The sequence below is a fragment of the Ovis canadensis genome, chromosome 6 (assembly GCF_042477335.2).
Source record: "Ovis canadensis isolate MfBH-ARS-UI-01 breed Bighorn chromosome 6, ARS-UI_OviCan_v2, whole genome shotgun sequence".
Classification (NCBI taxonomy): domain Eukaryota; kingdom Metazoa; phylum Chordata; class Mammalia; order Artiodactyla; family Bovidae; genus Ovis; species Ovis canadensis.
The window spans coordinates 112,541,677-112,556,944 of NC_091250.1; the positions used below are offsets into that span (position 1 = coordinate 112,541,677).

General features: G+C 37.6%; 1 protein-coding gene across 1 annotated transcript in view; it reads right to left on the reverse strand.

Moving 5' to 3' along the window:
* The window catches only part of PRKG2 (protein kinase cGMP-dependent 2), a 132,402-nt gene that overhangs the window by 70,780 nt on the left and 46,354 nt on the right, over positions 1-15,268 (reverse strand). Inside the window, exons 6-8 of the mRNA XM_069593207.1 lie at positions 11,582-11,645; positions 3,480-3,557; positions 1,773-1,867 (exon numbers count right to left, since the gene is read on the reverse strand). Coding sequence (XP_069449308.1) covers positions 1,773-1,867; positions 3,480-3,557; positions 11,582-11,645 — 237 coding nt within the window. The remainder of the gene's footprint in view (positions 1-1,772; positions 1,868-3,479; positions 3,558-11,581; positions 11,646-15,268) is intronic.

The window sequence follows — 15,268 nt, forward strand, 5'->3', positions numbered from 1 at the left end:
ATTTGTAAGTTCAAAAAAACAAAAAAATAGGCATGGCATCCTTCTCACTTGTCAGTGTCATGATTTTGACTAGGAATATCCTCTACAAAAATTTATAAGTATTAGATGTTTACAAATACACACGTTTCTTTCATAATAACCGCGTAAGTGTCATAGATCTATTTTTGCACATAAAATGCTGAAGGAACTCCTGGGGCTATTTAACATCAAATCATCGAAATACACAGAATATAAGGAATACTGAATCAGTCAGTGGCCCTAAAGAGTGACAGCATAAAAATACACAAAAATGAAAAAAATATATGTATCCAACTCTCCTTCTCATTGATTCTAGCTTTACGTTTTAAATGCTTTGGGGAGCAGAGTGCCTTTATTAAATATAAATTCCCATGTTTCTCATGGGAAAATACTATAATTGGCTGGCTGCAACAGAGAGCATAAATTATTTCAGATCCAGCATAACCAGACAGCATTTTTCCTTTCAAAGAGTTATTTTGAGTCTATGGTGTATTTATAAAGTTCTCTGCACTTTTAGTAATTTAGACTTTAGTAATTTTGCTTGGGGGTATGAGAAAAGTTATGTGCTAATGTTAAGAACAAACACATTGAAGTCTAAAATAATGATATTACATGAGTGTATTACATGAGTGTATTCATATTCTGTCATAAAAAAGCAAACAAGAAAAGGATTATTTCCCTGTTATTGAAACAAGTTCATTACCAGCTAGAAAACGGAAAACAAAAATTCAACTTGTCTTTACATTCAATTTTTAAATTGTTTACAAAATAACCATAACTTAGCTTACTAAGTTTTTAAGTAGTTTAATTTTCTTTAAAAACTAACAGCTTTATGATTTTTAAAGAACCAAATTTGTTTTCAGGTAATTTATGAAGATTTTTTCATTGCTCTGTACTTAATGTAATCCTAACATGTCAATCAGCAGAACTTGTAGGCTTCACAGACAAAAATTAAAAAGGAAGAAATATGAGCAGAAATGCTACTCATTTTTATAAGTATAAAGATGAAATAAAAAGTATTTAGTAATAACATAAATTTTAAGTTTTCTTAACTAATTTCAAGCATTCATTTAAAAACATGTAATTTAAAAAAAGTGTGTTGCTCAAAATTCTAACCTGATCTGTTATAAAGTTATCTTATTTAAGAAAAAATTTTTTTAGACTTGAGGTTGTTTTCTGAATTCTGAAACACATAATGCCTCCTGAGACATTTGATTAATCTTTACAAATGTTTTTCCATAAGTTAGGTCAACAGTAAATAAACTCATATCTCAAAAGGCCAAAGGTTCAGGTAGAAATGTCAAATACACTATTTTGAGCTGTTTTTAAAACTTGCAAAATGAGCCTATAAAAATCCTTAAGAAAATATTACTTTTGACATAATGATTTAAAGTCACAAAAATACGGGAAGTCATTATTTGATCATTTTTAAAGGGTAAAACAGGAATTATAAAAACACATTCTTACAGGAAAATAAAAATTTTCAATTTCTTTCTCTCTTTTAAACTAAAAATTCTAATAGAACACCAATTTTATTTTCACTAGCAAACTTAGAAGACTTCATGAATTTATTCCTCTGGAAAATTAGTACACTTATTTCCTGCTTAACAATGAAATTTTAAGAAGTCAGTAAAATTGCCATTTATTTCCTGAATAATTGGTAGCTCTATTTGACAACTCTACGTGGGTAAGAAGTACACATGTAAAACAACCAAAGAATTATTGAAGTGTCATATACAAATTCATGAACTCACCTGATAAGAGCTTTTTCTCCAAAATATTCTCCTTTCTGCAATGTTTTTATTAGCTGCGGTTGATCATGGCCTTCAGTACTTTGGGTGACTTTTACCTAAATGATGTCAGGCAATATACGAAAAGAGAGAGAGAAGAAAAAAAAAAAAAAAGGAGAATCTGAACTCATACCCATTCAACCAGACTCTCCTGATCTACATAAACTTGACTCAACATGGAAAAAAGATAAGTCTTTGCTTTATTCTTGCAGCAGTTACAATCATCTAACTATAGTCATTTCATCTGGGTGGACTGAAAAATCCTGTGATTCAACACGATCAAATGACACCACCTTTTGTAAGAGGAAGCTTTCATTCAAATCTCAATGCTCAAAGTATTTTACATGAATCCAGTTATTTCTTCCTAGGGATGCTCAAGGAAAGTAATAATGGCGTTATGGGAAATTTATTTTTTCAAAAAACCAAACGGGGTTGACAAATCAATCAAGAATGAGACTGAACATCAGGAATTCTGAATCTCATGTTTCTGACTAACTTGTTGATTTCTGTGTACTCTCTAAAATTGAAAGAAAAATGAGTATATGGAGGAAAGTCCACAACTTTCCTGAGAGTCTCAGTGTGATCCACAGTCCAGGAAGCCAGAGTCAGACAAAAACGTCAATATTCCTTTTCGCGGCTAGAATTATTCCAGTCCAACATGCTAAGAAGTGTTGCTTTGTGCTGGTTTGAAGTTCTGATGAACATTTATTCATTTCAAAAAGTGTAAACGATAAATGCAATTTGTTTATTAACCAGAATTCTTTCAAACCATGAGGTCCCGGTTGGGGAGAAATGATGAAAAGTGGTGCAGAGTGTTCAAAAGTTTCTCAAACTATTTTGTCAATTTTTTTCCATTTCTGGGGTCTCCGTCCAAAGTTCAACCACAAAGCAGTTTACAAAGGGCAGTGTCTAACGCTCTGATAATAAACTCTTCCAGGGAAGGAAGAGTGTCAGTAAAAAGCTGACACTTCAGAGACATAGATGCTTAAAATTTTATCCTTTTCTTCAGTATTTCACCAATGCTTTTTGTCTCTGAGGAACACTGCAAAGAGTCAACCTAAGAACAACTGGCAACATGTTATCCACTCAATATCTAGGTAAAGGAATATATTGCATATATTAGTGTAAATATGTTGCATATATTAGTGCAAATTTTTCATCAGCATCTAAACCAACTTGAGCTCCTGTGTATGAATTCAAGTTCTCAATCATATTGTTCTACTGCATGATGCCTGCTTGTTCCGTCAGTTATCTAGTTCATTTTCTACCTGTTGTTTGTCTACCTGTGGGACGGGAAAATATTACAGCCCTTGATCTAGAACCCTTGGGCTGAGAATCACACAATCGTAGCTAGAAGGGACCTTTAGAAATAATCCAGTCATTTTATATACAATGAAATGAGGTCTGAAGAAAGTCAAGTGACCTGACTAAGGTCACTAAGAAATTACTATTGCAGCAGGAACCCATGATAAGTCTCCTGTGGCCCCAAACCCAGTGCTCAGACCGCCTCCCCTTCCCCCTCCTCCCCAGGTGTCTTCTGAGCAGAAGCTCCGTTGCCTGCTCAACGTAGGCAGACGACTTAGGCTGCAATGCACAACACTGCTGCTTTTATGGCAAACAGTTGAAATGCTTCTTTAGATTTACTTTAAGCAAGCTTTCATTAATATTTACCTTTCCTTTTGCTAAAATGAAGAACGTACTTCCTTCCTCGCCCTCTCTAATAATGTAATCTCCTTTGTCATAGTATTCCTATTGGGATGAAAGAAAAGGAAAAGGTTAGATGCAGCAGAGATATACAGATGAACATAAATGAGACAGAACTTGTGTTTTTGAAATGAACATTCCACACCCATTTCTGCTATTTTTTGCTGACTGTAACTGTGATCTTCTTAAATATTGTAGTCAAAAGCCGTGGAAAAGTAAGAAGACTTTTGCTTGTGTACCTGAATGTATGTTTATCTTTCACATACACACACAAAATATTCACCTGGAATACTGTCAGTCATGGACACGGAAGACATGAAGAGAAATGAGAGCAAGGTAATTATCAGAAATATGCACGTGAGCTTCACTCAAATAATCTAAATCTAAACTGTTTAGGGAGTTGCAACAATCTAAAACTGGGTCTAGAGTTTAGAAAAAGGGCAAACATTATCTTATAAATTGAAAATACTATCCCCAGTGGGTATGGCAGAATATCAGTCTCAATTCTTATTCCTTGCAGAACAATGGTTGGGAACAGTATACACAATCTATATGAAAGTAGCTCTTTCATATGGATTCTCTCCAAAGATTTATATCATGAAAGGTTGACAGTAGAATTTTTTACATGTAAATTCTGTTCTTCAACAAAGTTTAAACTCGCGAAATCTCTAATTATCACTTATTTATTTGTTTCCCTCATATAAGTGTGTATAATCAGAGAATATTTTGGCAGGGAAAAGTAATTCATCCACCTGTCAGACCAAAAGAGTAATTCAGTCTCTTAGAAAATACAAGATGCATTAAACTGTCCATCCCTACTTTCCTTTAATTTGATATTGCCTCAGAGTCATAGAACTAAGATGGATATCTTAACTTATACAAGCAAAAATGGGCTTATTTAATTTTTATAAAAGGCATAAAGAACAACATAATAGCTCCCTTATTTTTCTTTTAGAGTTGAAAATAAAATCCAAACAACACTACTTTTGTGTCTGCTATATTTCAGTACCTTTTTTGGTTATTTTCACTTAAAACAGATTTACACTTATAGAATAAGTATTACTCCTGATACTAATAAACATGCCTTTTATTTACATAGCACAGTTTACGTTTTGCAAGACATTTCAATGTCTTGTGGTAGGAAGCACAGTATCTTCAGGGAAAAAGTACTTTCAAGCCATAGAAATATAGATTCAAATCTCAATTCTGCTTTGAATTTCACTTTCATCAATTCATAAAATTCAAATAACATTTACTTTCAAAGACTGAGAGAATATAAGTTCATTATTTTTCTATTGCATCTGTAAGAAAGTAACCACGCATACTTAGTGGCTTGGAACAGCCTCCATTTATTATCTCAGTTTCTGTGGGTCAGAGAGTCGAGGTATGGTGTGGCTCAACCTCTGTGTTTTAGGTCTCTCAAAATTGAACTCAACGTGTGTCACTAGGGCTGTGTTCCTTTCTGGAGGCCAGGAAAAAACTTGCTCTCAAGTTTAATCATCTTGTCGGCAGAATGTAGTTCATGGAGGCTGTAGAACATGGTTTCATTTCCCTGTAGGCTGTGAGCTGGGGGCTGCCTCTTAGCACCCAGAGACTTCTTTCCTGTCCTTTCATGGAGCCTGCTATGTTTCAGAACCAACAGTTGCACACGGCGTTTTTCATACACCTGGAATCTCTCTGACTTCCACTTCTGCTACATCTCTCTGACTCCAGTCAGAGAAAATTCTCTGCTCATAAGGGCTCATGTAATAATATTTGACCCACCTAGACAGTCGAAGGTAATCTCCCTATTTTAAGGTCCTAAACCTTAAGTGGGCTTTCCAGGTGGCGCTAGTGGTAAAGAACCTGCCTGCCAATGCAAGAGCCATAAGAGATGCAGGTTCAGTCCCTGGGTTGGGAAGATCCCCTGGAGGAGGGCATGGTAACCCACTCCAGTATTCGTGGCAGTACTCAGGGCTTCCCTGATAGCTCAGTTGGTACAGAATCCGCCTGCAAGGTGGGAGACCCCAGTTCAATTCCTGAGTTGGTATCCACTGAAGAAGGGAAAAAGCTACCCACTCCAGTATTCTGGCCTGGAGAACTCCATGGACTGTATAGTCCATGGGGTCATAAAGGGTCGGACAGGACTGAGCGACTTTCACTTTCATTGGGGCTCCCCTTGTACCTCAGTCAGTAAAGAGTCTGCCTGCAATGCAGGAGACTTGGGTTCGATCCCTGGGTCAAGAAGATCCCTGGAGAGGGAAATGGCAACCCACTCCAGTATTCTTGCCTGGAGAATTCCATGGACAGAGGAGCCTGGCAGGCTGCAGTCCATGGGGTCACAAAGAGTCAGACACAACTGAGTGACCTTCACTTCACTTCACTTCACTAGAAACCCTAATTACATATTTAAAGTTGCTTATGCCATGTAACAGAACACATTCATGTTCCAGGATTTAGGGTCTAGACACTTACTTTGGAGGGAGTCCATTTTTGCCTACCACCAGTAGTCAATTAAAGACAATAATTTTTGATGAATTAAAAGCACCTGAAACATAGCAAATGATTAACGATTGCTATGTTAAGGAAGAGGATGAGAATGGTTTGCTTAGCCGGTACTTAAATCTGACCTCAATTTCTGTCGAATTGAGATGGTATGATCTACCACTCCTAACAATGTGTGAGGCAGTCAAGTTGGTGACTGTTAATTCCTGTGAAAGAGGCTGTGAGTTGGTCATCAATGTTTTGCACAGGTAAACTGCATTCCCCAGCCTCCCTGCTATTAGCTGTGGCCACGAGATTAACTTCTAGCTGTAAGACTCTGAACAGAAGTGCAAATCCCATTTCTATGCCAAGCCCATGATCCGCTGCCGACATGTGCCTTCATACTTGTGCCCCAGTGGCAATGGCATGGCCAAGAGAGATCTTGGGAGAGGGACCGTGTTAAAGATGGCACAACAGCCACCAGCTCAAGTTCTGGAAGGATTCTGTAGAGCCACCCAGGACCATTCTCCCTGGACTGCTAATGTGGGCAAGAAACAAACTTCTATTTTACTTAGAAAATAATATTTCGAGTTTTTTACATCACAGGCTGCTTACTCAACTTTCTTATTTTAGCTCTATCACAAATGTTCACTCCATTCAAGCATGATTTTTCTGTTGAGATGACTGTGATCCAGGAAGGTTGAGGGACCATGATAGCTCAGCGCAGGCATCTTCATGATAGAGCTAAGGTTCAGTTTCTTTACTGAAACTGCTGCGTTTAGGAGTGCCATGTGACACACTCCTGTTTCAATCAGCCTGCTCGTAGTCCCTCCTGTTCCCTTCTCAATCCCAGCCCCTATTACCCACAAGGAACTGAAGGAATCTGGAGAGTTTCTGAATTGCTAATAGGCTGCTCCTTCAGTTATTATATAGCCTCTGGTCCGCGTGCATGTGCAGCTTTAATTTCTATCTGTCAGATAAGCTAAGAGGGAGGAGCTGGAAAGGGAACACTGAGAAAGAGCTTTGTTGTTTCCTAGGCGGCAAGATTCCTAACAGTATTTTTCCTAGTGATGGGTCTTTGTCACCCAAAACCATGGGAGGAAGATAAATAATACCTCCCAGTGTGTTGACAGTAACTTCATAGATCAGAAAAGGCTGGGGATGTAGGTCAGACCAAAAATATATAGTGGTAAGTACTGGCTATGATGCCAGACTGGCCAGTGTTTGTCAACTGGGGAGTGTAGCCAGTCTAGCCAGGGTGGTCACCAAGACCAAAAAGAGAACTGCAAACAGTGTGGTTTATTGTCCTGCGGTTACACTGTAAAGGGGTCCCTTAGAGGAGCAAGAAGCCATAGACCCTACCCTGTGAAGTAATGGTTTTCGGACATTTTTTACTCTGGCCTACAGTAATTAAATACATTTTACATGTATGCCCACATATACACATGTGAGCATGGACACACATATTTGTATAAAACAAACATATCTGAACAATATCTATGCTTACTACTCTGATTTTTTTAAATTGTTCCTCTAAATTGATTTGATGATCTACTAATGAGTTGTGCCCCACAGTCTAAAAAAGATGTTTTAAAAGAAGATGTCTGAAAACCCTGAGAGTAGTTATTTAGTATTATGGTAAGACAGGAAAAAAAGGAAATCAATTCCAGGGCAAACTGAGAGGCAGAGGTCAGAAGAAAACCATAAACAGCAACAGTTAAAGATGAAAGAGTTTTTCATGTAAAGAAAATGCTCATTCTGTGATAGCAAAATGCTAGAGCCCGAGTGTCTATAAATAGAAAATACGAAACGAATTAAAATCCAAGCTGATAGAAGGCAAAGACAAAGAAGAAAGCCTATGACTGCCTTAGCTTCTTCAGTGTGTGGCTAGAAATCTTCAATACAAATACGCATTGATGATACACAGAGGTATGATCACACACACACACACTTACCCACACACACACCCTGCATCATGTGACCGCGTACCTAAGTTGATTGTTTAAAAAAACTGTAAACAGAATAGCAAAACTCATCACACTAGTGTAAAGTAATTATCCTCCAATTAAAATAGATAAATTAAAATACACACACTGTATTCAGTTATTTGGCTTTGTTACCAGCTGTTTTTCACTTGTCCAAGTTATTTATCTTAGAAATTTTAAATCAAACATATCTGGGTCAGGTGAACCGTGTCAACCATGAAGGCATAATTTAGTATCTGATGCCTTATCAGAGCCTACAAAGTGAAAACCAACAGAAATTCCTCCATTTGGGTGAACCCATAATATGGAATTTTGTAACTGAAACTCTGAGAAAGCCCTTAGAGATGTGGCCTACCACGCCTTTATTTGATAGATGAGGAGACCTTGATCCCCACCACAACTGACGTATGCAGTGGACAGATACTTAGCCTCCAGACTTTGGACTAGTTAACTTTCTCACCGAGCAGCCCATAAACTGGCAAAATCCACAATTATCTCAACTTTCTTATGGTTCTGGGTGTAATCATTAAATTGAGAAAAAACCCACTGGCTGATGCAAGTGTTAGCAGGAAATACAAGAAAGGAAGATTAGACTTTCCAAAAATGATAAAAAATGGAAATCTTGTGAATGAAGAGGCAGACTGTGGCAAACCCAAAATACATGCATTCTTTTCATAATGTTAAACTTTAATAAGCCTAAAAATTGTATGGCTAAAGTGTGGATATCTGAGTCCTTACCCCAGAGTTGCTGATTCAGTAAGTGTTGAGGTAGTATGTGGGAACCTGCCTTTTTTTATTGCAGGATAATTGCTTTACAATGTTGAGTTAGTTGCTGCTGTACAAGAGCGTGAATCAGCTACATGTGTACATATATTCCCTCCCTCTTGAGCCTTCCTCTCACCTCCTTCTTCCCAATCCCACACCTCTGGATCATCACAGAGCACCAAGTTGAGGTCTCTTTGTAATACAGCAGGTTCCCACCAGCTATGTATTTTATACATGGTAATGTATATTTCAATGCTCCTTTCTCAATTTGTCCCACCCTCTCCTTCCTCTGTCTGTCCACAAGTCTATTCTGTCTTTCTGTGTCCTCATTCCTGCTCTGCAAATAGGTTCATCAGTAACATATTTCTAGAGGGAATCTGCCTTTGAAGCAGCACCACTGATGATCTGATTAAGGACAAGGACATTCCCGCTACCCCCACCCAACTCTTACTACACCTCGTGTCATGAAAGAGGCATGTCAGAGTCACAGTGCCAGGGCCACTGGGTCAAATTACCAAACCTTCATAACAAAAAGTTAGGTGACTTTTCCATCCACCGCACACTCAAACCCCACACTTCCTGGATCGATTGCCACCAGGGGAAACAGAAACTGTTCCCTCTCCTGGCTTTTATACTACACAACTGCCAAGTGCAGAAGTCACATTGTTATTTTCATCATCACTAACAGTTACACTGCGCTCAGAATCTGTGACACGTTTTAGGATGTACATCAGTTAACTCTTAAAAAACACCAGTGAATATGTCGCTACTCTTTCCACCCTCCTTTTCTCATTAGAACACGAGAAGAGGTTTAAAGGCGATGTCTGCCTCTAGAACTGAATGCTCTGGATGATTTATGCTAAAACAAGAAATGCTTTTGAAATACCGCATATTCAGCCCATTTGGTCCAGGAGTTCAACAGACAAAGTCTTAACAAACTCATCAGATCTACTGGTTCGTGATGGGAAATTCCGATGCTCCCCCTGCACCCTCTGCACAAAAACTTGAAACCATCCAAATCAACTCCTAAATAGTACACCAGATTCAGCCTGCTTTTCTCAAAGATTATGGAGCCAGTTTGTGGGACAGCTGGCCCTGGAGTTCAGCGGGGGCTCTGTCATAATTCCAATGCATTAGTGATTGGCTGCTGTCAGGACCCTGCTGATGGGTTATTAGTCCAAGCTATGCTGGTAAATTATGTACTTTTCTTAGCACTAAATAGATCCCATGACTCCCTTGTTAATCACTTTCGAATTTGAGAATTTTCACACATTACAGAGACACATTTGTTTGCCAGGTATGAATAAAGAGCCCTTTATAAACTGTGCTGCTGTCTGCAAAGGCAAATATATAATAAAGCCTTTCTAGGGTGTTTTAAATGATGAGACTTTCAAACTCGAACTGTGTGTTAATTAATACTAGGTTGGAGCCCCGCCTCCCTCGCCCCCTATATAGTCTGCAGCTATTGCCTGTGGCTGCTATAAATATGTCTAATTTACCATTTATTTTTAATGACACTAAATTTTAATATTTGCTGTCAGCATGGAATTCCCCTCTGGTGAATCTACTCTATTAGTATTATATTAAAAACAGATTTCCTCGGTTCACAAAAAAATACATGGCCTCTCCAGCTTAAAAAAAAAAACACTCAGAAATTAGGATGAATTATTAATTTGTAACATCTGTGATTGGGTTATGTTACACTGAGAAAATCCCATGAGAGGCAGGCAAGCAGTCCTCTTGAAAATGACTTCATATCTGAGCGCTCTGGGGACACGAGGCCAGGCACTGTGTCACCATGGCCTGTCCTTGATAAATGGCTGGATGGGCTCCATGAATTGTAAATGGAAACATGACTGGTGTCACTTACACTTAAGGATGAAATGGTTGGTGTTCCCTTCTCAACAGATATTAGTTTACGTTGTATATTGTGATTGACAAAGGCATGAATCTGTCAACAATCAGTCTGGAGGGTTGTGGGGTTTTTTTTTTTTTCTGTCTCCCACTGAGAACAGCTTTATAAAAGCTTAAAGTGGACATGTGATTCCTTTCCTATTCCATACTACCTTTAAATTCCCTAAAAGCGATTTGGGTTTCAATGAAATTAACTCCCCCACCCACCAAAAAAAAGTTAGAAGCTATTTACTTTGAATATTAATCTCTGAAGAGGTTTTCATATAATGCATATTATTAGAATCCAAGGTACATGTCAGAAAAGCATTATTCACAAAAAGACTTGACTAGGCTTGGACTAGAACCAACCATCTGTGTGATCCCTAATATGAGTTTTTGAACACGTTCCAATATGCCTCTTTTCCCTAGATGTTAAAATAAGTAAAGTGCTTCTTAAGTGCAGGGTTTGATTGGTTTTTTTCCCGAATGTCTTTTCATAGCCTAGAGTTTTCAAGTATGGAGTATTTCATAGCTTGATTCAGAAGCTTGTCAGGAAAGTTCCAATAATATCCTTTCTCTACTCCATTACCTACTTATGCATCACTGACTCCTTCATACTAGGAATACTCTGTAAAGCATGTGATGTTAATTGGTGAAAATGAAATACCTCTTGAGTAAGGCAGATTAGTTTTATAAAATATACTAAAAAAGATTAAAATATGTAAATCTTTACACATGCAAATCCAATTTTCTTTTATATATTTCAGAAAAGTCCCTGAATCCCAATCCAGGCCCTTAATTCAGTGTGAGTTAGCCCAAAGTTTTTCTACTGTGAAAATGTTTCCTGGTTTCTGTAGATTAGTGATCACCATCTTTTCCTTTTTATTCATTTACAAGGCTAATAATGATGAGATTATACAATCTTTTAATGAAATATATTTTTTTTACTTTAAAATTTCTTACCACTTCCAAGCAGTCAATGATCTTGGTTAGTTTATCTTCAGGTAAATTCTTCAGCAAGGATACACTTCAAAATTAAAAAGAAACCTTTATTTAATTATCTTCCTGAATTAAACTACAAATACACACCTCTATATAAATTTATACACGCATTTAAACAAATATTTTAATTTTTCCAAAGTAAATCTCCATATATATCATACATAAATAACTGAATTTCAAAAACAGATTTCAAATACACTGAAATTATATGATCACATAAAACAGCAGACATTTATCCTAGGCAAATAAATAAAAATTGTAAGATGCCATGAAAGGAAAATGACCAAATTTTGTTTAGAGAAAAAAAAATGTCTACATTTATTGTTGGCTTTCAAAATGAATCACATCCAGAAATGTGTTCCACATCTCAATATCTCTCTTATTAGCATGAATGAGGTCCTCCACTTCCAGAGGAGGATCAGATTTTCATCTAAATCCTGTAATTAAGTTAAGACTGAATCCAGGGGGAACATAGGAATTAGCATGGAAATGATCTTTGATTATTAGTCATATTGTACAATCTTTTAAAATTAATGGTAGCCAGAGGCATGTAATAAGAACATTTTTACAGATAATAATAATAAACAGAGAAGGAAAAGATCATTGAAATTATTTGAAAAAACAAAAACAAAAATTCCACTCACTATTATTAACTAATCAATATGCTTAAATTGTACTTTTAAAGAAATTTCTACTTTACCCATTTTCACTCAGGACTGTTGATAGCATTTCTGTAAATACTTTTTTCTTACCATCTAAAATTTGACACTGCTAAGGAAACAAATAATGCTCCTCCATAAATACACGATTGGGTCTGATTTTCAAAAAAAGCTCTAAACTGATTCTGGCACAGTGCTTCAGGAGGCACGTAGCCAGGAGCTGTGTCTAAGAACTTCTGCATCTGAATCATTTGTAATTGCAAAACACTGGAACACCCCAATGGCAGAGCAGTAAATGCACTGTGGTTGAGTCAGATGACAGAGCTCTATAATAGAAGAAATGCCTGCACTAACCAAGTATATGAACCTTAATAAAAGGAACTGAGTAAAAAAATTGACTTGCAAAAATAATGCCAATTTTGTAAAATTCAAAACTAGGCTAAACCAAGCTACGGGCAAAATAATAAAGAAGGCTTCCCTGGTGGCTCAGAGGTTAAAGCATCCGCCCACAGTGTGGGAGACTCAGGTTCAATCCCTGGGTTGGGAAGATCCCCTGGAGAAGGAAATGACAACCCACTCCAGTATTCTTGCCTGGAGAATCCCATGGAGAGAGGAGCCTGGTAGGCTACAGTCCACGGGGTCACAAAGAGCTGGACACAACTGAGCGACTTCACTGTCACCAAGTAGATGAACCTTAACAGAAGGTATTGAGTAAAAAAATTGACTTGCAAAAATAATACCAATTTTGTAAAATTCAAAAGTAGGCTAAACCAAGCTAGAGGCAAAATAATAAGAAATACCAAGGTTATGATTACCAAACTTCAGAATATAGACTAATCCAAGGAGAGGAGATACTCCAAGGAAGACTAGAAAATGACCATACATAGGAGAGCATATGAGAACCCCAACAGCACTGCTAACTTTCTGCTTATACTGGGCAGTAGCTTGATGGTACTCATTCTGTTATTATATCTTATAACTTACATATGTACTGTACATCATTTGATATATGTCAAATATTTCATAATATGCTCAGTCACTCAGTAGGGTCTCTTTGCAATCTATGGACAGTAGCTCGCCAGGCTCCTTTCATCCATAGGATTTTTCAGGCAAGATTACTGGAGTGGGTTGCCATTTCCTTCTCCAGGCAATCTTCCCAACCCAGGGATCGAACCCACATCTCCTATACTGCAGGTGGATTCTTCACCACTGAGCCATCGGGAAAGAATATGTAAATGAAAAAAGAGCTTGTTGTATATTATGAAGCAAACACAAATGTATTTCTCTAATACATCTTCTTACACATGAAAAGGTAAAAGGGTTAACCAGAATCTTTTTTTTTCTGTATAGTGGTATTTACTGCAAGGGAATAATTTTTGTTCCTTTGGTTTAATTGATTAACACATGCCAATCATGAAAGTTCTAATTCTGGTCCAAACTGGGATCTATAATGTTTGTGAAAAATATGTTGTATAGCTTATCACCCTTGGGGGTTGGTAAGGAAATTAATATGAGAAAAAATCTTTAATCTGTCTCCCATCTATGAAGGCATAGATTAGGTTTATCTTGTTCACCACTGAACTCACAATGTTCAGGCCTGGAATACATATTGGTTGAAAAAAATGTATGAATGAGATAACAAAAAGAAGAAAGGAAAGTAAACAGGAAAGAAGGAATGTGCCCCAGTAAATTCTCTTGAGTTCCTTCCATTGAGGCAGAACACAGTAGATTTCAAGGGAATGAACCACTAATGACGCCTAGTGGCTCAGGTTTTATCTCAGACACGATGCAACCCATGCTAAGTCACGTCAGTTGTGTCCGACTCTGTGCGACCCCATAGACGGCAGCCCACCAGGCTCCCCGTCCCTGGGATTCTCCAGGCAAGAACACTGGAGTGGGTTGCCATTTCCTTCTCCAGTGCAGGAAAGTGAAAAGTGAAAGTGAAGTTGCTCAGTCGTGTAAGACTCTTCGCAACTCCATGGACTGTAGCCTATCAGGCTCCTCCATCCATGGGATTTCCCAGGCAAGAGTATTGGAGCGGGTTGATGCAACCCATAGACACTGGTTTATTCATGTATCCCCGATTGGTCCTTGCATTAATTTTAAATACAGATCTGTGTTGCTCAGTTGCTGGATTTTGAGATAACCTGTGGCTCAGACAGTAAAGAATCTGTCTGCAATGTAAGAGACCCAGGTTCAATCCCTGGGTAGGAAAGATCCCCTGGAGAAGGGAATGGCAACTGACTCCAGTATTCTTGCTTGGAGAATTCCATGGACAGAAGAGCCTGGTGGGCTACAGTTCATGGAGTGGCAGAGAATTGGACACAACTGAGCAACTAACACAAATACTCAGGTAGACCCCACAACCTGATGGATAAGGCGTTGATTAGCATATAGGTAAGGCACCTGCTTGTCATTACTGCTGCTCTCTGCCAGGAGTCATTATTGTGTCTGGGAAAGAACATCAAAGAGAGTCCATATGTAAAACCTCAATGCCTGCAATGTTCTACTGATTAACAATGCCTCCGTTCAGTATTCACTGAGTCTTCACTTTGGGCTAGGCACTGCACATTCCTAAAATCATTGACTCTGCAGGATAGTTATGAAAGATAAACTTAATTATACTTAAAAAGAACTTAGAATTTATTTTTGGAAACTGCAGGATATTTTATTGTTATTATCACTTATCATAGGTTACATATCGTTACACTACACATTGCAGCTTCAGAGACTGTCAAATCTCCCCCAAAACACACAGAAAGATTTTAAATAAGAAACTTATACTTTCCAAGAAATGTTTTTAATGTGTTAACTTTTTTTAGCTAAATAGGTACTTGTTTCTCTATAATTTAATGCATCCAAGTAGTTGGGGGTTCAGGACAGTTTACAAAATGCATGTTTCAAGGCTCCATGTCATGATGGAAAGCATATTTTTGGCAAGTTAATTTGCTACAAAAAAAAAATAGTAATTTGGAAGATAGTATGGCTA